This window comes from Meriones unguiculatus, chromosome 11, assembly GCF_030254825.1.
Source record: "Meriones unguiculatus strain TT.TT164.6M chromosome 11, Bangor_MerUng_6.1, whole genome shotgun sequence".
NCBI classification, from domain to species: domain Eukaryota; kingdom Metazoa; phylum Chordata; class Mammalia; order Rodentia; family Muridae; genus Meriones; species Meriones unguiculatus.
Genome location: NC_083359.1, coordinates 108,539,618 through 108,562,865, shown reverse-complemented (window position 1 = coordinate 108,562,865; position 23,248 = coordinate 108,539,618). Strand labels below are relative to the sequence as shown.

Genomic DNA, 23,248 nt, shown 5'->3' with positions numbered 1-23,248 from the left:
GGTCCCAGGTGCCTGTCTTCAAGCTCCAGAGAGGACAGCTATGCCCACAGTGAAGCATGAGCAAGGGAGGCCTGTGTAAATGGTGACGCCCTACGCAAGCGTGTGGCATTGGTGTAAATAATACCAGACTGCTTGCACAGCAGATTTTCTGTCACTCTGACTGGACAGAAGCTTAGCTGTGTGTGAGGGATAAAGAGGCTTGTCTGTGTAGCCTAGAAGTTCAGCAGAGCCCCTCAGAGTGTGTGACGTGCTGCCATGCCCCCACGCCCCACCCCTGGGCATGCTGACGCAGATATGTTTCCACAGGGCTCAGTGGGTAGCGATGATCCCATGAGTCACCCTGATCTGTGTTAGGATTTGGAGGTGTGCGTGTGGTTCCTGACACTCTGGCCTTCCCAGTTCGCAGACTCCAGAAGCTCATTTGGTGCTGGCTCACATTAATTAATGTCCATGACAGAGTGCTTGCTGATTGCCCTTCATCAACACCCAGAGTTTGCACAGTCAACCCCAAAGGCCATCTGGAAGGTGGCAGTGTCTAGTGAGGGGTTAGGGAGGAGCCCTGGGATGGAGGGAAGAGCTGGGAGGCTTTTGTTTTTGGAGGCGCTAGGCTGTGGTAGCCTGATAGAGCCTCCTGGTTCCTCACCCTGAGGATAGGGGACCTGGGGACAGCCTCTGTTAGTGTTGCTACTGTGTGTCACATGACTAAGTAGGTGGTACTTGTGTCTTGGCTTCTGGATTTATCCTGAGCATGTTCTCTCTCTCTTCCTCTCTCCCTCCCTCTCTCTCTTGCTCTTGTTCTCTCTCTCTCTCTCTCTCTGTGTGTGTGTGTGTGTGTGTGTGTGTCTGTCTGTCTGTCTCTTCCTATTTCCTGAAAAAGAGGCATGGCCACAGGGAGATTTCCCCCTTTGGTAATTAAGAACTAGGTGAGTGAGGGGCAGTGTCTTCTACCAGACCATTCAGGAGGAGTTAGGAGAAATGAATGCCTAGGCATGGAGAGCAGTGCCAGGGCTGGAGTGCAGGAAGTGCCAGCGCTGATGGGACCCCGTTATTGTTGGGTAGGCCATGCCATGGATGGGCCAGAGTCCTGGGTCGAGTGCTGGTGAAGCCCACGGTGGTCTCTCAAGCCAGTCCTGAGGCACAGCTGCACCCTCACCACTCTGCTCTTAACTGCCCACCGTCACCATGGCAAGAAGGGTGTGTGGATGAGAGTCTGGCACGTCTGCCCTTGGCTGCAAATGTGACCTCCCTGCCTTCCATGGCTCGGTGGCAAGGTGGTCCGCCTGACTGTCCCTCCTGGCATCATGGAGGGCAGAGCAGAAGCCCTAAGGCAAATTCTCGTAAGTCTCGTCTCCACGAGGCAAGTGGACAATGTGAGTTTTGAAAAGTCTGTTAGAAAAGCAGAAACCCTGCATGCTGGGGAAAGAAAAAGGGAGCTTCATGGCAAAAATCCGGATGCCTTCTCCAAGAAGGTGGACTCGTTTGCTCAGCAGAAAACTCAGTACCACAATCACCTCTCCTCTCTTCCCTCACTGACAGTGTGGGGTGCACCGGGACACAGTTCCCCCACTCACTGTGGGGTGGGTCAGGACACAGTTCCTCCACTCACCGAGGGGTGCACCGGGACACAGTTCCTCCACTCACCGTGGGGTGGGTCAGGACACAGTTCCCCCACTCACCGTGGGGTGGGTCAGGACACAGTTCCCCCACTCACCGAGGGGTGGGTCGGGACACAGTTCCCCCACTCACCGAGGGGTGGGTCGGGACACAGTTCCCCCACTCACCGTGGGGTGGGTCAGGACACAGTTCCTCCACTCACCGTGGGGTGCACCGGGACACAGTTCCCCCACTCACCGTGGGGTGCACCGGGACACAGTTCCCCCACTCCTCCTGCTTCTTGAAGCATCCTTGCTCCTGCACAGGAACCAATCAGACCCAGCGCTTATTGGTGGAAAATGAACTTGCAGTTTAAAAAGTTTTGAACACAAAAACCCATCACATCTTACTCTTTCATGGACTGACACTTAACTTTATTTTACCAGCAAAAAACTGAAAATTCAGAGGTGCGATCGAGAGAGAGAGAGACAGAGACAGAAAATGACAGAGACAGAGAAACCCCTTATCCCTCGAGTAAAAGATTTGTGTCATCGACTTGGGTGCAGGTATTTCTCCCCGTGTGTGTTATTTCTCAGGAAAGTGAGCTTGTGGCTAAAGAATGCCTTGTAAGAATTGCAGTCAGGTGGTAGAGAAGTAGCTTGAATTTTGAGGAGGTAAAAACGTAACTTTAGGGGGAAAAAAATCTTAGAAAAGCTGGAAAGTATTTTTAAAAGATTGCACAGTTGCCCTTTTAGAATCTTTGCACACGTGTATGTATATATTTATAATCTCTTATCCACAGAATTGTGGCAGGCTGCCTCTGACAGAAGAGCGTGCTGTCGGTGGTACTGAAAGCAGGGCTTATGGGGTGTAGCTCCGTTGGGAGGGAACTTCCAGCGAGTGTGTAAGGGTCTGGGTTCCAGCCCCAACACCATGAAAATAAATCAAGCTTGTGTCACTCACCTGTTCTCTTAGCACTTAGGAGAGAAAGCAGGAGCTCAAGGCCAGCCTTGGCTTTGTAAGGAGTTCTAGACCAACCTGGGCTATATGGCATATAATTTCTTAAAACAAACAAAAATTCTCAAAGCTGCCTGATACTTCTGTTTCTCTCTTTTTTTTTTTTTCAAAAAATTTAATTTTTTTTAATGGATATGGGTATTTTGCCTGCAGGTACGTCTGTCTACCATGTAGTGTCTGGTGTCTGTGGAGGCCAGAAGTGGGGGTCAGATCCTCTGGAACTGTAGTTCCAGATAGTTGTGAACCACCCCGTAGGCGCTGAAAATTGAGCCCAGCCCTCTGGAAGAGCAGCCAGTACTCTTGACCCCTGAGCCATCTCTTCAGGCCCTAATTTTTTTTTTTATCAAAAATGGGCAGTGTCATTGGAGTACTTGTCCTTTTTCTTTGGTCCATGTCTCTCACATCACCTTCCAGGAGGAATCCCAAGTGAACCGAAGTCTGTCCTAAAGAGAGTTGTTGTTGTGGCAAATCTAGCTTGAGTGGCTCACCCGAGCTCTGCATTTCCTGTCCTGACGCGGTCATAGACTACTTGAAGTCGAAGGCTCCGTGCCCTCTCCCGCTCCTGGTGCAGCAAGGCCGGCTTAATCACTAACCCTAATTAGGAGTGGACATGGGCCAGGCACTGCTGTGCTCGCTCCTCATGGGCTTGCGTCTACAGGTCCAAGCCTGTGAGTGACCGCCGACTGTCCAGGGTGAAGGCCTTCATGCATCGCAGGCTCCAGGTCTGATTAACGCTGGTGGAAGGCGTGAAATCACAGACCCGAGAAGTAGCAGGAGGATCATGTTATTTACAGCCTTGCCGCAGTGCACAGGGATTAAGAGGCCCGCGTGGCCACCCATTGCTGCTGCAGAGCGGAGTCCAAAAGGGGGTCTCTGAGACCCCGGCTGGTAGCTGCCCTGCTTTGGGGCCTCAGCCTTTCTCCGCAGGCTTCCCTCAGTAAGCGTCTCTGAAGACAGACTGTCACAGAAGTCAGTGTGTGCTGTATCATTTACACGAGTATTAATTTTAAATTAATATGTTACATTAATGCAGTTGATTAACTTTGTTAAATGTTAGTGTTTCTCCCAGGAGTTGGTGCCTGGGGAACACCAGGCCCCTCTTTCACAGTCGAGGAAACCAGCAGTGGAGAAACCCTGGGTTGTTTTGAGACATGTTTCTCCATGTATCCCTGGCTTTCCTGGAACTCACTCTGTAGACCAGGTTGGCCTTGAACTCAGAGACTCACCTGCCTCTGCCTCCTGAGTGCTGGGATGCATGGTGAATGCCACCATGCCCAGCTTGAGGTCCTGTCTTATGAATCCCCAGTGGGCAGCTGCCCACCGGTGCCATTTTTCCTTGGCTGTCATGGGCCTTCCCCACCCCTTCCTCTGTGCCCAGTGGCCGCCCTGGCTGCAGAGGAGCCTGATGGGCTGTGTGGAGCCAACCCCACCTGTCCCTCGTCTGCCTCCTCCTGATGCTCTCTGGTGCAGACCTCAGCTAAAGGCAGCTTCTGTGCTCCCGGGGCATGTCTTCTTTTCCCCCTTCTCCCTGCTCTCAGTTACATCGGGCACGGTGATATTTAACTCCACAGAGCATCTTGGCACAGAACCTGAGTCCCAGGGAGGTGCCAGGTGCTGCGGTAAATCATGAGGATGGATTCTGTGTCTCTCCCCTGGGGTTCGGTGGAGGAGAGACATTCGCTCAGCAACTCTACTGAGTGCCCTGGGAATAGCAGGGCTGGGAGTGCAGCCTGGGGTCCCAGCTAAGAATAGCAGGAAAGTTCCTTCATGCCAATGGGGGCCAATCACGCCGAGTAGTGGGGAGAACTAAGACGCAGAGAGCGAGGGGAAGGAGTGTGAGGGGAAAGGGCTGCTGCTGGGAAAGTTCTCCGTGGCAGGTTTCCTGAAAGGGTGACCATGGGGGAGCAGGGGAGACCAGCAAGAGTCAGGGAGGCGTGTGACCATCTGGGAGCTAGAGCCAGGCAGCAAGCACTGCAGGGGCACAGGGCCTGGAGAGAGGCAACAGGAAGGAGGGTCAAGAGTGGAGGGACAGGCCGGGGGAGCTCCTGTCCTCACAGCCTTGCCAGTCAGAGGGAGAACTGGGCCTCATTAATGGTTCTGAGCTGAGACCTATTTAAGAGGGTCCTGGTCTCTGTTCTTTAGTGTTCATGGGGCGAAGGGCAAAGGCCAGCATTCAGCTAAAGGGATGTGGCAGAGCCAGCTGCTGCTCCTGGTGACAAAGAGGCACGAGTCTCTGCACCCCATCCACTGTGTTTGTACACTTGTGTACATACACACCCTAAAGATCAACTTTGGGTGCTCTTCTTGAGGAGTTGTCCATCTTGGTTTTTTTGAGCCACAGTCTCTCACTGGCCTGGGCTGGCCACCTAGGCTGGGCTCTCTGGCCACTGCGTGCCCAGCAGTCCTGTGCATCCCCAGAGAGGAAACTGCAAGCATCCCACCTCACTCAGCTTTTTTACAAGGGTGCTGGGACTCAGACTCAGGTCCTCATGCTTGCTTGGGCAAACACTGCACCAGTGACCTATCGCACAGCCTGAGTCTACCCCAGGGGCAGAATAGAAAGACTGGCCAGTGGTCGAGGCGGAGTGAGTGTTTGCTGCTTCTGAAAGAACGGACTTGCTGTGTCCTGAACTGGGGAGGGCAGAGGGCGGAACAGGACAGACCAATTCCCTTGTGCACGAGAGAGTGCTGTCTGCATCACCGGGGTACACAAGCCTCGCACGGTGTCCCCACTGTCCCCCGGCCCCTCCTCCCGAGCCCTCAGCCGTTCCTGCCACTGCTTGGGTTTCCTTTCTGTTGCTGTGATAAACACTTAGACTGAAAACAGCCTGGGGAGGAAAGAGCTTATTTGGCCTATTCCTTCAGGTCGTATCCCCCATGGGAGGAAGTCGGTGCAGGACCCCAAGCAGGCGTGCTGCTCACTGGCCTGGTCAGCCTCCTGGCAGCCAGCTTTCTCATGCAGCCCAGGCCCACCTGCCTGGAGATGGTGCTGCCCACAGTGGGCAGACTCCCACATCAGTCAAAACAATGCCTCGCAGACATGGCCACAGGCCAGGCTGATGGGGTCCTTGAGTCCATTCTCAGGTGACTCTAGGTTGTGTCAGGTTTATAATGAAAAATATTCAAGATGGCTGCTTTCCTAGACTCCATCCATTCTTCAGTGGGCACTCCATGAAAGCTGTTTTTTTGTTTTGATTTTATAACCGTCAGTAGTGACATCTGTGGAGACAGGTGAGTTTTCAGTGGTCTTTCAGGATGCCTGTCACCAGCCTTTGTGCTATCATTTGCTCTCATCCCAAAGTACTTTCTATATGGTGTTCAGAATGCCGCGTTCTCCCACCACCTTCCCCCTGTCCACAGATGGCGTCCCTCCTGAGGGGTGTGCAGTCTTCACCCCTCTACTAGGAGTAAAAAGGCAGAAGGGCAAGATAGGGAGGACTGCAGCGGCTTTAGAATACACTGGAGCACTGTCACCAGCTCCCCAGCGGATGGCTTTGCTGGACCCTCGTTTGTACACGGTGGTGGTCCGTGATTTGTCCTGACTTGAGACCAGAGCTGAAAAGCAGCACGGACCGACAGGCAGACTCAGGTGCCCGCCCTCGTGGGTTTCTGCCCACACAGAATGTAGGAAGTGTGGGCTTTCCAGACAGGAAGCAGTCAGGTATGGTGGCTTATGCTTGTAACCCCTGCATTCAGGAGGCTGAGGCAGGTGGATTGCTATGGAGAAAAGTCTAGTCTGGGGCTATATAGTGAGTCCCAGACCAGCTTGAAGTACAGTGTGAGACCCTTTTAAAAAAAATATCCCTCCCTAAACAAAAGTACACCTTGACTGAGCCAGAATCGAAGTTAGGGAATCGTATCTGTCTCTAAAATTTGTTGTTATCTTTAGTTTGTGAGCTTTCCAGAAGGAAGCATGTTCCCCTTGACCTGGATTGGGGGACAATGCTGCTGCTTCTTTGTGTGTGTGTGTGTGTGTGTGTGTGTGTGTGTGTGTGTGTGTGTTTGCCTATGTGTCTGTTTCTGTGTGTGGATGTATCTATATGCTGACAGTTTGTTTGTTTTTAACCCTAAAACCAGAAAGAAGACTGGCCCCTGCACAAGCTGGAGTGCTCATCCATGGTTGTTTTTGGGGAGAACTGGAACCCTTCGGAGACAGTGCGGCTCACAGCCAGGATTCTAGCCAAACAGGTGAGGAAATGTGATAATGTCCAGCTGCATTGGTCTTCACTAAAGGTCAGAAACAGGTGAGTGAGCCGGGCTGAGCGTGTGATTAAATATTCCTGGACTTGAGCTCCACTCACGCCCACGTCTACTTGGACAGAAGCTTGGCTTGTTTCTCCTGGGCAGCAGGACCTTGCTTACCGCCCCGAGACAGGGACAGAGCCGTGCCAGTTCAACTCCAAGCATGGCCATGACTTTATAACATGAAAACCCAGACCTGGCCAAGAATTCCTAGAGCTTCCAATGAGCCAGGCTGGTCAGGGAGGCTTTGCGACGTGTGGAGCTATCCTGTCCCCCATCTTGTGTGTCATTGTGCTCCTCTACTGCCTTGCTTGCCTGTGTGTAGACAGGTAACAACCCAGAGGGAAGCACAAGGATGGGGCATGGACAAGGACGAGTGTGTGGAAGTAGAATACACTCTGGAGCACTGTCACCAGCTCCCCAGCGGATGTCTTTGCTGGACCCTCGTTTGTACACGGTGGTGGTCCGTGATTTGTCCTGACTTGAGACCAGAGCTGAAAAGCAGCACGGACCGACAGGCAGACTCAGGTGCCCGCCCTCGTGGGTTTCTGCCCACACAGAATGTAGAAAGTGTGGGCCTTCCAGACAGGAAGCAGTCAGGGGAAGAAGAGGGAAGGGAGGGGGGAGGAGACGGCCAGCACATTCCTCCCCCAATGGCTCAGGACTGTCTCTGGATGCTCGGAGGTCAGCCCTTCCGAACACCTGAGGACTGTGTACCTTGTCAGCACAGGCCTGGGTTCTGAGGTCATCAGGAAGACGTAGGAGGGCTCAGGAGGCCTGTGGAGGGCAGAGATCTTACTGTCTGTATCATGTGCCTCGGTGGCAAGCTTCCGAGCTGCAGATTTGTTCTAGAGCCTAAACTTTATCCACCCCTGGCCTTCACATTCCTACCAAAACCCACCTCCTCTTCCAGGTTGCTGCTGTTGTCTTAATCTAAGACCAGCATGGTTGCAATGATCAGCATGCACCTGTCCCCGTATCAAATTTAGGATCCTGAATGTGTAAACAGAAGTAGAGCATTCTAGAACGCTGAGGTCATCTTTCCACTGCGCTCAGCTGGGGTCAGGTAGCTAAAGTGACTTCTTGGAGGAAATGGAACAGGGGTAACCTCAGAGTAAGACCCAGGGATGAAGCTAGTTTTTTCTAGTGAAGGCCGGCTGCCCCTTCCTCAGTGACTGCTCTCTGTGAGTTAATGGTCAGTGGCAGAAAAAGGAATGATGTGAGTGAGGTCTGGGTGTAGAAGGGGCTTCTCTCTTAAAAAAAAAAAAAAAAAGTTTGCCCTGTGAATGGAAGACTTGCGCTCTGGTTTTGGCTCCAGGCGAGTAGCCTGAGAGCTGGGATGAGTTTAGAGGTTCCTGTTGGTATCCGTTATAATTACCACTAATCGACTGTTAAATGAAAAGTTACCTGGCCGTCTTTTCATCCCTGTAGGAATAGGTGATTAAAAACCCAGAGCATTTGTATTCTAGGCGCTTGCAAGGGATTAGGGGAGCTGGGCAACCAAGTACCCAGGGGAAGCCTAACATGTTAAGTAGGGAGGTGAGGGCGCCCTGCTAGACCAACCACCTGTATCCCCAAATTGAATGGCCAGATTACAAAGCCCAGGCCTCAGGCCAGGAGCTGAGCTCTGCCTTTGAACTCTTGTCAACACTGAGTTTATTCATGTCCTCAAAGCCTCGTGGGTTCACCATTGTTAGCTCCTCCTAGGGCGTCTAGAACAAAGGCAGCACGCGTTTCAAGTGCGGCCGGGCTTGCGCAGGCAACCCAAAGTGCTCCTTTTGAAATGTGGAATTTGAGATGGTTTTAGCCTATGCTTAAAGAAAGTGGAAAATGGATGGGGGTTTTCATTTTGTTCTTTTTTAGAAGGAGAAGTAATAAATAGGATGGTTTGTCTGTAGACTCGGTCCTTTTAAGTCAGGGCCCTAAAAAGTTGTTTTCTGGCCGTGCTCTCGTCTGTAATGAGTGTTTCTGAGCCTAGCGTGTGCGCGCCATGTCAGGGTTAGGGATACAGCGGGCCCTTCCAGACGCCTTGAGGACGAGCCCTCTGGATCTGGAGGTGGGCAGACTCAGCCAAGTGTGGACTCCTTGAGTAGATTTCTTCCTTGAACGTTGTCGTGCTGTCTTCGCTTGGTCATAACAAGGACAGCGCTATGTTTGACCCCAGGCATTGACGTTTCTCTCTGAACTTTGTCCCCAATTACCAGAAAATCCACCCAGAGAGGACACCTTCGGAGAAACTGTTGGCCGTAAAGGAGTTTGAATCCCGTAAGTATTTCTCTGCTGGACGCACTCTTATTTGAGTGACAGATTTAATGTGGGATTGAGAGCAGATAACACGCTCCTAGTGAGGATGGTAATGATTTAAAAATGCCCTAACATTGCTTCTCCCCTGAGTTTACAACCTTAGGGGGAATTGATAAGGGCAGTAGGCGCTCAGGTGGTCTTCTCCCGCTCCCAGCATGCTGGCCATTTTCAGGTCTCAGAAGCACCTCAGTCTGGGAAATGGCTGATATCTGTCTGTGTGCACACATGTGCACGTGTCTGTGCATGTATGTTCATGCACTCATGTACAGGTTTGAGTGGAAAGCCAGAGGACAGCCTTGGCAGCACTTTACCAGCTGAGCCGTTTCCTCCCCACGCTGTGTGCAGCAGGAGGACCTGGGCCTCTGCAGTGACGGGTTGTTGTTTCCCGCAGATCTGGACAAGCTGGACAACGAGAAGAAGGACCTGATCCAGAGCGACATCGCCGCTCTCCGTCAGTTCTACTCCAAGCACCTGGAGTTCCCTGACCACAGCAGCCTCGTGATGCTCTTCGCCCAGGTAAGGGCTCGGAAGGCCTTGGCCCTCCCTCCCGTGCCCTCCTACAGCATCCGCTCATGAAGACCCACGGCCTGTGTCTGCCTGACAAGGTCCTGGGCACCGGGGAAGCAGGCCGGGTGGATCCCAGGGCTCACTGGCCTACACAGACTGGCCCACTTGTTGAGTCCCAGGCCGAGAGACCTTTTCTTCAAAAACAGAGTAGGGCTCAGAGGTTAAGAGCATTTGTTGCTTTCATGGAGGACTTGGGTTCAGTTCCCAGCACCCACATGATGGCTCACAACCATCTGTAACTCCGGGTCTGAGAGGTCCCAGGCCCTCCTGAACTGTACAGGTACCAGGCATGCATTGTATATACATACAGGCAAAGTGTTCAAACACATATAATAAAACAACAAAACCAAACAAGGTGGACAGTGACTGCGGAACAACACCCAAGGCTGTTGTCTGGCCTTCACCCCACACACAGGCACACCCACCTAAGAAAACACACCCCCACGGAGACAGACCCACACTCCGCCTGCTGCTAATGAAGAAAAGAGGTAAAAACATGCTGAACATTTTTATACATGGAAGGGGAAGTGAGCCCTTCCTCAACTCCAGGGAGAAGTACTTCTGCCTTGGTGGAGCTACCCACGTGGGATTACCCACAGCCCTAACGCTTACGGGATCAGCTCAGCCACCCGACTATCGGACCCAGAAAGTTACTCCCTGTGAAAGGAATCACTCCTTAGCAGCGTGACGCACGCTGGCGGCCTTCCCTGGGTTGATGTGCGTGGCTCACTTGAGGCTCCGTATTCATACCACAGGCCGTGCATGAGTGTGTGTGTGTGTGTGTGCGTGTGTGCGTGTGTGCGTGTGTGTGTGTGTGTGTGTGTGTGTGTGTGTGTGTGTGTGTGGAGTGAGGCGTTTCTGTGCCTGAGGGAACAACACACGAGTATATGCATACCCATATATAACTAGGAACTGTTCCTTATAACCTGTATGCTGATTAACATTTCTGCCTTTTTTTTTTTTTTTTTAATAGGATCTCATATAACCCAGGCTAGACTCAGACTGACTTTGTAGCCCAGGATGGATGTTAAGCTGAGTGCAGGGCTTCCAGGCACACGCTGCCATACCCCGGGCCTCCTGTTTTCTGGGCAAACACGCCACCAGCAGAGCACGTCCAAAGCCCCACACCACATAGTCCATGTGTGAGTTTTAGTGGGGATCCAGTACCCCTGAAGGAGAAAAAAGTGTGGCTGATCCCCACCTTACCTGGGCCCGCTCGGCCCCCAGCTGTATGTCTGCCCTTCCTCCCCAGCCTTTCCTGCAGCTCAGGAGGCCCTGAGGCTAACTCCCATGCCAGCAGCAGCAGGCAGCTGAAGTGACCGCACGCCTCTGAGCCTCTGCCTTAATCACTGCAAACCTGTGTGTGGCTGAGAAGTATATTTCTGGTACACAGCCTACATCTAGTTGAAATGCTAATTATGAGAATAGCTTTAGCGAGGCACTTATGCCTGATTTGACTCGAAAAAAAGGACCGTAGTCCATGCATCTTTCTTAATGTGCAAGTTCACTTTCCTTCTCTAGGCATAGCTCAGAAGGGAGGGAAGGCTGGCAGGAAAATTGCTATGCAATTTGGCTCAAACACCATCACCGCCTCTCCAAAAGAAAGAGTGATGACACTTGGGTTCATAGGAGATGTGTCACACTCCCACACAAGAAGAGCTCAGGAGGGAGAGAGGTAAAGTGTCAAAGCCACCCCAGTGAGCTGGAGCAGTACTGACCCGGCCAAGGTCACCACAGCAGAAGGACTAGAGCCGCAGATGAGAGGATCAAGGGCTCAGTCCCCAAAGCCGGGAGTGGACTCTCCCTCCATCTGTGTTGATACGTCTCCTTAATCTCCCGTTTACTCTTGGGTTTAGCAAGCATTTGCCAGCCTTTGTGGGTACCACACTCAGGTGTGTGTCCGGCAGGAGAAAGCCATTGCCCACTCCTAGCCAGTAATATCTAGGAATGGAGTTAATGCTCAGGGAAGTTTTGCTGAATGAAAGAAGACTCCAGTTAATCCTCTCTAATGTGGGTTGGCAGCCATTGCTTAACGTACCAATGATACACTTGGTCAGGGTGCCTGGAGTTAGCATGAAGAGACAGGGTGCAAAGTCTCCTTAGGAACGCCCGGGGTCTTAGGAACTGATTTATGAGCTAATAGAGGCCACCTCCTCCCATTCCCTCTCCTCTTCCCTCCCTCCTCTCCTTTCTTCTTCTTCCTCTTGTCCCAGTACTGCAGGTACAATTACAGCCTTTACCGCGGTCTGCACCAGGGTTACCAAGCTTTTCCATTAATGCTTTAGTTTTATGTGAAATCGCCACAGTCGGTTAATAGCTGTAGTTTATCATGGGAAATGGTGAGGTGGGCTTAGTGAAAAGCCCTTCCCATGCAAGTGTGAGGACCCAAGTTCAGACCCCCAGGACTCCCATAAAGCTACGGTTAGCCATGAGCACGTCACCCCAGCAGTGCTCCTAAGGCAATATGAGAGGTGCAGCAGAGCCCAGAAGCTTGCAAGCCAGCAAACCTGGCTAATGCTGCAGCAAACAAGAGACCCTGTCTCAAATGAGGTGGAATTGAGAACTGATACCCAAGGTTGTCCTTGAACCTACACTCACACACACATGTATGCTCCCACACACGCACCTCAGCTCACGCATAGAAAACAAGCTTTGTCAGAATGCCCTGTCTGAATTCTGGCTGCCTTTATGTCACTCCTATCTCATACATCCTTGAACCAGTCAGTCATCCAGGGGGACCTGGGAGCCCTGGTTTCCATAGTTGCAAGGAGCTGCTACATTCCCAGTAGACATGGGTTTAGGAGGTTGGTGCATCTGCACACCGACATGGGGCCTGGCGGAGGCCATGCCCAGTGAGGCTTAGTGGAAGAAAGCTTCCGAAGTGTGGCAGCCTCCGTGTGTGGGAAGAATTGGTGCCTCTGAGAGGAAGAGGGACACATCTCACAGTGTCAGGAGGCCCGGCCGGCTCAGCCCTCACTAGTGACGGCCTTCGTGATTGTTACGGTGATTCCTCTCTCATGTTCTAGGAAGAGGAGACCTGCGTCTTCCAGCTCTGAGATTTTCAGTGCTTACAAAGAACACCTACAGAGTTTTCTCCCACCAGACTAAAAGTTGCCTTGATTTTCCTTCTCTGTGAAATGCCTGCGCCTTACGATTATCGCTGTATGTGGAAAAAGAAGTTGGGAGAATTGGCATTCATTGCCTTCATTTCCAGCCTGTTGATCTTGACACAGATGTCCAGGGCAGTGAGAGTTGCTCTGGTGTGTGTGTGTGTGTGTGTGTGTGTGTGTGTGTGTGTGTGCACGAGAGTGTGTGCGTGCATGTGTGTGCATGCATGTGTGTGAGGGTGAGTGCGCATGAGGAAACCAAGGAAACCAGAAGTCACGCATGTGTGCTCTTCCTCTGTGTTGAGATGTCCCTGTCACAGCCCCAAGGCTCACCAGTCCGGCCAGCCAGCCAGCCAGCCAAGATGCTGCAGGGATCTGTCCGCCCCACCTCCCCATGCTGGCATTGCAAGCATACACTGCATGCCCACGGTTTCACATGGCTTCTCAAGTCCTCATGCTTACAAGTCAAGCACCTCAAGACTGAGCCGTCTCCCCAGCCCAACTCTAACCTTACCCCTCAGAATTCCGAACACATCGATTTTTCTCAAAGGTGAGACAGGACCGGATTGATCTGGCCGAAACATGAAAGACCAGTCTCAGGGTTCTGGGTTCCTCTACCTTTCAGAGAGGGGACCACACCTCTACAGAAGAGTAAAGGCTTTCAGTCCTTTCTAAGGTCAGATGATTTGGAGATGGGAACTCTCTCTCTATATGTCACACACACACACACACACACACACACACACACTCGTGCACTGTGGTCTCATTGGAGCTCCTTACCTGATGATGTAGCCTGACCCCAAAGTCTTGCCTATGACAAGACTTCAGTCACAGGATCTCAGCCCACTCTGTCACTCGGCGGGTAAGCACACACAAGAGCTTCGACTCCAGCGTGTCTGCTCCTGTGTGTTGGCACACTCAGAGCTGATGAGTAAATGCTACCTGGACAGAGGATGGCGAGGCCACAAGAACAGCTCCGCCACCACCAGGCCGGAATAGCTTTGATAGTTTGGTGATGGCTGGGCTGAAGAAAGGGCCGGCAGCCAGGGGTGGGGAGCCATAGCCGGAGGCATCTCTCTCCCTCCCATCTCACTGCAGGTGAACTGTAACGGCTTCACCATTGAAGATGAAGAGCTCTCTCATTTGGGATCCGCAATATTTCCTGAGTAGGTTGAGTCTGACTTCATTTCTTTCCCTTTGTACTTATTTAACACTAATTTGATTTTTGCATAACCCACCTGACTGCGTGTGGCAGACATGAAACTCCAAGTGAATTAAGACAGCTTTTTAATCTGCCAGATTTCAAAATATTTCCCCTACGCTTAAGGATCCAGAGGTGGCAGTTAGCAGAGCGGTGGCGGTGACACCCGCCAGGCCCTGCGCTGTTGTTAAGGAGTGTCAGTGCGTGAGGAGCAGCCCGTGGCTTGCTCGTGAAGCATGCTCTCTGCAGGCCCGTGGCTCTGCAGATCTTGTTTCTTATGCTCAAAGTGAGATGTTAATTGCACATGCAAGAATTAGGAATGGTTTGGGTAGAGAATCTAGAGAATCTTGCTCATCTGCCCTCTTCGGAAAATGACAGGAACGTTGGCATCGTTTGGAGGGATGCTAAGCTGAGTAAAGAAAAATTTCAAAGCCTTAACACATATTTTTCTCTCAGAACTTCAGGAATATTTGGATAATTCATGAAAGGCTAGCCAGCTGATGTGCAGGTCTTTATGGCTTTGTTGTTCAGGGAAATTCCAGAATGGTCGGTCCGTTATTTCACAGGTAGAGCCTTATTTCACAGGGAAGCCTTGGGCACCCTGAGTCCACACTGTCATTCTGTGATACAGGGTGGGGATATTTTGGCGTTCTGTTGAAGTCCACTGAGGAGCCTCCTGCTCCTCGCCTGCCATATCCAGCTCCTGGTGTGTGTGTCTGCCGCTGGGCTGCAGCAAGCTAGTCAGAAGAAAGGGACCTGGCTCAGCCCTGCAGCTCTCACCAGAGAGAGCAAAGGTCCCCTGTTGGCTCTGAGGCCAAGGCGAGGTCAGCTGCAGGTAGAGGCATGGCGAAGACCAGAGTGCATCTGGGAGATTCTCATGGACTTTTGTAGTTGGGAAGAGAACAGAGAAAAGGACAGTCATGGGGCTCTGTGAAGACAACCTGGACAGCCTCTGAACTGAGCTGAACTCTGCACTATGGCCTCTGTTTATGAATGTCTGAGGATGTCTGAATTTGAGACCTCACCGTCTCCCATGCCGGTCAGAAGTGACAATCCTGGATCCTGAGTTGCTTGGCTGTTTGCCCTAATGCCCTCCCCACCACCGCAGCAGTCTGTTCAGAGAGAGACAGCCTAACTCTTCTCCAAGATGGCTCTAGAAGCCTCGTCTGCTTTGCTTTTAACGTGTGCCTTTGGGAGCTTTGCTTGGCGGACATCCTAGGGTCTGAGGCCCTGTGCGTCCTGTAGGAATCTAAGTAGGCTGTGGTAAAGGGTGGAGGGGTCCCTCCCGAGAACAAGAGCCAGCTGCCTGTTTGTCCCAGGTGTAGAGCTAGTCACCTGCTGTGCTCAGACCTGCAGGCAGGATAGGGTGTCACTTCCCTCAGGGACGTGAACTCTGGGGCAGTACACCTCAGTGGTCTGACACCCTTTTCCCTTTTTGAATCCTGGCGCAAGCAAGAGAAGGGTTCTTGTCTCAGGGGACAGGCAGTGCTGGCCTTCCCAGTGGCGATACACTTGGACAAGTGTGCCCACAAGATCATAAGCCCCAGTTTCTGGGCGTTTTTTAATTGGGGAAAAAACCCTTTGGGGCTGAAATCACATCAGTGTGTGATTTCAAAGGCAGCATTTGTGAGATCAAGCACTTTCCCCTGTAGTTTAGAAGTTTCTGTTCTCAGAACTTTGACCTTGATATAATCAGAAAGCTCAAAGCACCTCACCCAGGCGAATCTCTCTCCTGTCACTGTCCCTAAAAGCAGACGGCAAGCAGCAGGAGCGGTCATGTCCCAATTTCCCAGATTTGGAGAGTGAGGTGCTTCTCTAGGGCCCTGGAGGGGGGATCACAGCGCTTGTCCCCTCAAGCAGCTGACATTTCTCAACATCTGAAGGGAACGATGGAGCACCGAGCCACTTAGACAAAAAGACAGCCCTTTGTCTTGCACCTGCGTGTACACAGACAGCCAGCTGCAGGCATTGTGGTGTGAGTCTGTCCACCCAGGGGAACACGTACATGGTTGGTGGTGTTCAGTCACAGCTAGAGGTCATAGTTCACGTGAGCATTTCATGCTGAGTCTGGTGAAAGAGTAACGTGTCAGACACTGGGGCTGAGGGCGTGGCTCGCTTGGGAGAGGGCTTGCCCAGCATGCGTGAAGCCCCAGGTTCCAGCCCCAGAACTGCATGAGCTGCGTGTGACACGGGGATCAAGCCTTCAAGGTCTTGAAGTAAATGCACAGTGAACTCCAGACCAGACTGGGCCACTGGAGACCATTTCTTAAAAACGGAAACAGAAAGGCTGGGTACCGTTCTCTGTGCAGAGAGCGCCTCCTTTCTCCTGTTCCTCGTACTCGTCAGACAGGTAAGCAGCGACTCACCCCAGCAGTCAGCCATGTCATTTGGGCAACTGAGCTTTTTCTTTGCTTGACAGTGTTGCACTGATGAATCACAGCTGCTGCCCCAATGTCATCGTGACCTACAAAGGGACCCTGGCGGAAGTCCGGGCTGTGCAGGAGATCCACCCAGGAGACGAGGTGAGAGTGCAGGCGTGGTGGCCAGACGCTGGACCCAGGTAGATCCACGTGGCACCAGCATGGTGACCCCTGCAGCTAAACCGTCGGTCCCTGGGCCTTACCATGGGACCTGGCTTGGTGCTGCTTGCTGAATGCATGGTGTCTGCCTTTTCCCTTGGCAAAATAACAAGTCAATTTGACTTAAATCCTTTTTTTTTTCCCAAATTCATTATTTGACTTTGTGTGTCTGAGTGCTTTGCCTGCATGCGTGTATGTACACACCTGTTGGATCGCCTGGGCCAGGTGGGTACTGGGAAGCTAACCCAGGTCCTCTGCAAGCACCTGGATCCTCTTAACTTCTGAGATGTCTCTCCAGCCCCTTCAGTGAAGTTCTTACCCAAGGTGTCCAGTCTGGGTGTCCCTGTTGCTGGACAATTGGCTCGTGAGTTCTTTCCTGTCCCCTAAGACCCCACAAAGCTCTAAAACCTGTTGTTGGCACCCATTGCTTTTCTTTTGAGGTGAGAAAATGCCCAACAAAGGCAGCAAAATGAAGGGAGGGGCTCGTCTTGTGGGTGCAGGCCTGTCCAGGGGACAGTGTTACCCTTCACATCACTTGAACAAAAAGCGCAGCAGCAGCTGGCAAGATGCCATTCCGAGTGGCGTGTCTTAACTGTTCCCACCTTAGAAGTGGAACAGGGTGGCTGGGTGTGTGCTGGGTCAGGGAAATACAGGAATACAGGCACTGTGGGGAGAGGAGGCTCCACCAGCTTCCTTAGGAGATGGAGAGAACCGCAGGCTTTCCCACTTGTTCCCTGGACCACCTCTCTCTCTCTCTCTCTCTCTCTCTCTCTCTCTCTCTCTCTCTCTCTCTCTTGCGCGCGCGCGCGCGCGCGCGCGCCATATGTCATTGTGCTGTGTAAGTCCAGTTTGGTTGAACCGTAACGCTGTTTTGAAACCTTGAGGTAGACTTATCAGTGCTAAGTGATGAGAAAGCTCTGATTTCTCTGGGAGGTTTTTAGCAGTCCACAGCTGACATTCAAGCCTCCTTCTACCCCTTTGCTAAATCCAGCATGTGGGGGTATCCAGTCTGGAGCCAGGATGTTGAGGGCCTTGGCTGGTTTGTGATGGTGAGCCTCTTTTTAAACCAAGGCAGAATGCAATGCCCAACCTGATTCTCAGAGAGTAGCCACAGAGGCAAATGACCTGTCTTCCTAGATAGGTAGGTTGTTTGAGCCTTGAACACTGCAACTGGAGTGGCCTTTGTCGCCCTCTTCTGGATGCTTCTGTTGGCTGCATCATTTTCCGTCTTGTCACACCTGCAGGGCCAGGCCGGCTGGCATGCAATCACAGAGTGCCCGTGGTCTGGGGAAGTCGTTCTTCCCTGGGTTATTTGCCCTCAGGGATAAGGGAGCCATTCCCCCAGGTTCCAGATAGTAGATATGCCCCAGGCTTGCTTCTTCAGGGAGGCACTGGCTACCACCTAGCCCTGTGCTCTTGTCCCCGACAGCCCGGCAGGCCCGTGGACACTGCCACACTGATGCTGAGTTGTGTGGGATGCAGCCATTGCAGTCCCTACGCCTAGATGATGGTTGCTACCTAGCAAGCCACAGGGGCCAAGGATAAATTCAAAGGTCCTCTAACGCAAACCTGTGAACACATTGAAAGTATTCTGAAGTCTCTGGTTTTTAAACTGGATTATATGCTTCTCAAGCGAGAGCTATATACACAACATCATATTGCAGTGTCAGCTGTCGGGCACGCCCAGGAGGGCTGCTGCTTCAGGTCCTAGTTCCAGCCCGTTCTGGAAAAGGCCAGGCTAGAAGGATGAAGGAACCCTGAGGGAGCTCTTCCGTGTTGCCTGGCCAGTAGGGTCGCAGCCGCTCCTGAGTGAGGTCGTGCATCCTGGAAGCCAAGTTTGCCACCCTGCCCCCAGGGTCACTCAGCTGCCCCGACCCTCAGCTCTTGTTCTGTTGCATGATGTCAGGAGGAAAGGTGGGCAGAGCAGGGTGTGTAAGGCCTTGCTCTCCCCAGCACATGCCCAGCCTTGGCCTGGTGTTTGGTGAGGAAAGGTGAAGGGCCCTTCCTCCTCTCAGTTGCCAGTGTAGGGACAAGGAGAGGGACACAGTTCCACGGCCTCCAAGCTAGAGCAGTCCAGTGCTGAGGTAAGCAGGGTGACCTTCGGTGGTCCTGCATCCCATGTCTCCAAGGAATCATGTGTCAGAGGTCACAAGAGGCGTGGGCATTGCGTTCCCTCCCGCAGACCCCTGGCCTCTCCCATCCCAGGTGTTCACCAGCTACATTGACCTGCTGTATCCAACCGAGGACAGGAACGACCGATTAAGAGACTCCTACTTCTTCACCTGCGAGTGCCGGGAGTGTACAACCAGGGACAAGGTCAGTTCCCTGACGGGCAGGGAGGGTCCCTGCTGTGAGGCAGCACCCACCAGGGAATCCAGGAGGCAAGTCCATTCAGCTGCCGCTCAGCTGGCCACACATCCCATTCCTGTTCCTCAGACAGGCGGCCCGGGCTGTGAGGGTGGCCCTCAGCACAATGCTGCCTCTACAAGAACCCAATTCCATCCCCACAACCCATGTGAAAAAGACAGATGAGATGATGAAGTGAACTTAGCCCCAGCACTGGGGTGGGGAGAGGTGGGGCAGAGGCAGCGGCTCACCCTGAAGCCCAGCCTCGCCTCCTTGATCAGCTCCAGGCCAGGGAGAGACCCTGCCTCAAAAAGCAAGACAAGGGCTGGGGCGAGTGCTGGGGTGAATGAGGACCTGAGTTCCTACCCAGATGCTGGAGGGTGTGACTGGGGGGAGGAGATTGTTCCGGGGTTGCTGGTTCCCAGCTTTGCTTCGGTTCAGTGAAAGACTGAAGGGAGGAAAGTAGAGCGTGAGAGAACAGGACACACCATATGCTCCTCTGCCCCTCTGGTGCCCAGGCATGCCTCCCCTGCAACCTACAAAACCAAAGCCAAGGTGGATGTCACCTGACACAAAAATTGACCTCTACACACACACACACACACACACACACACAGTGGCTTCCCAGAGAGATGGGAGGGGAAAGGCTATGGGAATCAGGCTCAGGCCTTTTGAACTTGTCACCGGGTGCTAGAGGGCTCACATGGTTTCCAGGGCCAGCCCTGTCACTCGTCTGCCCTGACTGGCAGACACTGGCCCACAGAAGACACCTTTGGGCGTGTGCCTCGAGAGCACTGGCCAGAAAGCTCACATTTGTAAAAATGGAGCAGAGTAAGGGGTTTTCTTTAGGTCCAGCCCCCAGCCCCCGCTTCTGTGTGTGAAACCGGTGTGATTTGAGCAGTTTCCCCAGGAGGGGACCTCTCACATGTGGACATAACCCCTCAGGACAAGGCCAAAGTGGAAATCCGGAAGCTCAGCAGTCCGCCGCAGGCAGAAGCCGTCCGAGACATGGTCAGATATGCTCGCAACGTCATCGAGGAGTTCCGGAGGGCCAAGCACTACAAATATAGCCTTTCCGTGTCTGCCTCACCTGGAGGATGGCGGGAAGCCGGGGAGGGGAGAGGGGAAGCTCTGACCATGGAAGAGCATGTCCTGTGAGCCCACGTGAGAAGACAGAGGGCCCCCCCAGCGCCAGGGTACTGTCCTCACTGGACGATAGTGGTCAGGAGTGCCCCGTGGGGGAAAGCCTCCTCCTCCTGGAGGAGCCATGCGTGCTGGTTTAGTGCAGGCAGTGTTAGCTTGCTCATGGCAGCCCAGTTCCTGGGGACACTGAGTAGCAGCTGCTGCCACCTGGCAGATGAGGAGAGCTTCATAGACACCATGGTAACCTCTCAAGGACTCTGGGTGATGACAGATCTAGGGTTTTGGTCAGCAGAATCCATGTTCTTACACAGTACTGAGGTGTGTTCTTGGGATTTGAAAAGAGCTGGAATTTACATCCCGGAGGATAGAATTTGAAAACATTTTTCCCTCCCCCTTCTTCCTTCCTTCTCCCCGCCCCCCCACATTATTCCGGGTTGAACCTAAGGCCCCACACACGCCCAGCAGCTGCTGTGCCACTGAGCTGTGTCCCCAGGCGCTTTTATACCAAGTGGTTTGTTGAGCCCTGTGCTGGATGGTGGGCTGGCAGTGACTCGGGCATTGCCTGCAGCCTTCAAGTTTTGTTTTGAGACGTTTTCACGGTGTGGTCGAAGCCGACACTGACCACCCTCCACAGCCCAGGCGGGCTTTGAACCTGAACTCCTTCCTCCTCTGCCTCCTCCACAGCCAGGGTGCAGCCCACGGCACCGGGCCGAGAGCACCCGCAAGGTGTTTCCTTTTGAGAGGCAGGCTGGGGTAGCTCTCTGGACGTGGAGAGCGTTTTTTCATGCGGGCGCGGCGGCCTAACATGGTCCCAATGAGACAGGAGCTGCTCAGGCTCCCTGCCCGGATGAGGATTTGAACTCAGTGAAGATAAAGGACTCCGCCCTCACTCAGGGACTGTGCTGAGGCTGCCATGTGCAGTTTTCCTAGTTTATTTCTTAAAGGAAGTTGTAATGCCCTTAAGTTCTGTTCTCCCTTCTGTGCATTACTCCTCCCGAGGTGAGGGTTGGGAGGAGGGCGAGAACTAGCCCTGCCGGCCCCTTCAGGAGATGCCCAGCCCCGGAGGGTTCCCGCCCCTCCTGGGACGCTCCGCCCCGCCCCTTCTCGGGATGCCCCGCCCCAACTGCAGTGCCCTCTTTTCCTTGACGCTTCGGCACCCCCTAGTGAGCTGCTGGAGATCTGCGAGCTTAGCCAGGAGAAGATGAGCTCCGTGTTTGAGGACAGCAACGTGTACATGCTGCACATGATGTACCAGGCCATGGGCGTCTGCCTGTACACGCAGGACTGGGAAGGGGCCCTGAAGTACGGGCAGAAGATCATCAAGCCCTACAGGTGAGCACCCAGGGGAGCGGCCCGCAGTTTGATCTGTGCCCACCTGCCGCTTCTGTATAGTGGCACTGGCGCCTTGGCGAGTGGTAGTGGGGAACAGGGTTTCTTGAGCCTGCGCCCCATGGCTTTTCGCACACACCATCCCCTCGGCCTTTTCGCGCTGTCCCGGGGGCTGCGCGCTGACCTCTAGGACCCGGTCTGGCTGTGGTGATTGGTGTCTCCTGCTCACACGGACAAGACGAACCTCTAGTTGGTAGTAATAATGGCCGAGCCTGGAAAGGGCCATCCTCCAGGGTTCCCAGAGATGGTTGTGGGAAGCCGGAAGCCACAGCATCGTCCCTGCCTCTGGCCACTCCCAGGCCATGAGTCCCCCAGGCCAGACCTTAGGCACTTTGGGAATAAGCTGGTGTAAGCATTAGACCATAAGTCCCATCCCCCGGGACGTGCCCAGTTCTGCTGAGTTTGAGAAACCCTGGTCTAAAATTGAGGATGGGAAACTTGCCCCAGGCCCTTAATCTGTGTCCCCCACTTTCCCACTGTGCCCTGGATCGCCAGCAGGGGGAGCCAGAGAGGAAGCCATTGCCTCCAACCTGCTCCTGGCAGGCCCTAAGTTGGAGACCTCTGACCTTTCCCTGGGCCTGGAAGAATGGGGAAGGTCTGTGGTCTCAAACAGTCCTCTGAGAGAGGGACACAGCGGACAGTGTCCTAGGCCACTGGCCCCTTCCTCAGATTGTGTGTGTGGTGGTGGGGTGGAGGCTTGGCACTGCACAATTCAAGGCTTCCTTAGGCAGCATGCCCTCCTGCCTGGGACAGACTGTGTACAGACTCGGGCTTGACAGAAGAGAGCACACTGACCTGCAGAAAGCACGTCTTCCACATTTGCACACTTACCCATAAGCTGTGTCCTGGGCACTGTTCGCAGGAAACTGGCTCTTCCTGAAGCAGAGTCCATCAGGCAGACCTGAGTTCAAACCACAGAGAAACCTGAACTGGCAGGACACAGGGTCCTCTACTGGGGTTAAGGGAAGAAGAGAAAGGGGAGATGGGGGTCAAGAAATCAGAGGTGTGGCTTCCGAGGGCTCAGGGTTTAGTGTTCTTCAGATACTATGTAAGTGTGTGCGTGTGCGCGCTCTGTCTGCCTGGACGGAGGGGAGAGGCCTGTTTGCTGTCTGTGAAAGCAGCATTTGCTCTGGCATTTCCAGAGCGTCGGTCTGAGTAGGGCTGACATAGAAAGCTCTGGGCTGGGGCCGAAGCTGTGTCTGTGCACACTTCCCGCACAGCGGGTATAGCTTCACGCAGGCACAAGCACAAGGCACCGAGCATACACAAGGCGGGTGTATGCTCGCCCACCCCTGCGCTCCAGCCAGGGCACCGCGGGCGCCGGGCAGCCTGGCCGCTGTAGGACGTGACCCCTGTCTCCTCCCCTCAGCAAGCACTACCCCGTGTACTCCCTCAACGTGGCCTCCATGTGGCTGAAGCTGGGGAGGCTGTACATGGGCCTGGAGAACAGAGCTGCTGGAGAGAAGGCCCTGAGAAAGGTGTGTTGGGGCTTGGAGCGGGGCGTCCAAGCGTGAGGTGTGCTGTGTAAGTGCCCTGTACCCTTGTGCCTGGGAGGTTCACGGAAGCTGAGGGGGCTGGCTCCAGACTGCCCTCTGACATGGCATTCCGGGGTGCTTTCGGCAGATGGGGGTGCCGCATGATGCTGAGCCTGCACTCGCTTTGGGGTAGGAGTGCGCACAGCAGGGGGCCCTGTGAGAGGTGGGGTGCAGGCGAGCCCTGAGGCCCTGACAGGCAGTGTGGACTCCTGCCGGGCCAGTGCA

The 23,248-nt window shown here is 53.5% G+C and overlaps 1 protein-coding gene across 1 annotated transcript in view; it reads left to right on the top strand.

Annotated features, from left to right (window-relative positions):
* Smyd2 (SET and MYND domain containing 2) overlaps positions 1 to 23,248 on the top strand; it is a 41,682-nt gene that overhangs the window by 18,006 nt on the left and 428 nt on the right. Inside the window, exons 3-11 of the mRNA XM_060364908.1 lie at positions 6,688 to 6,798; positions 9,057 to 9,117; positions 9,548 to 9,672; positions 13,929 to 13,996; positions 16,451 to 16,553; positions 18,816 to 18,926; positions 19,902 to 20,022; positions 21,257 to 21,431; positions 22,858 to 22,966. Of these exons, the coding sequence (XP_060220891.1) occupies positions 6,688 to 6,798; positions 9,057 to 9,117; positions 9,548 to 9,672; positions 13,929 to 13,996; positions 16,451 to 16,553; positions 18,816 to 18,926; positions 19,902 to 20,022; positions 21,257 to 21,431; positions 22,858 to 22,966 (984 nt within the window). The remainder of the gene's footprint in view (positions 1 to 6,687; positions 6,799 to 9,056; positions 9,118 to 9,547; positions 9,673 to 13,928; positions 13,997 to 16,450; positions 16,554 to 18,815; positions 18,927 to 19,901; positions 20,023 to 21,256; positions 21,432 to 22,857; positions 22,967 to 23,248) is intronic.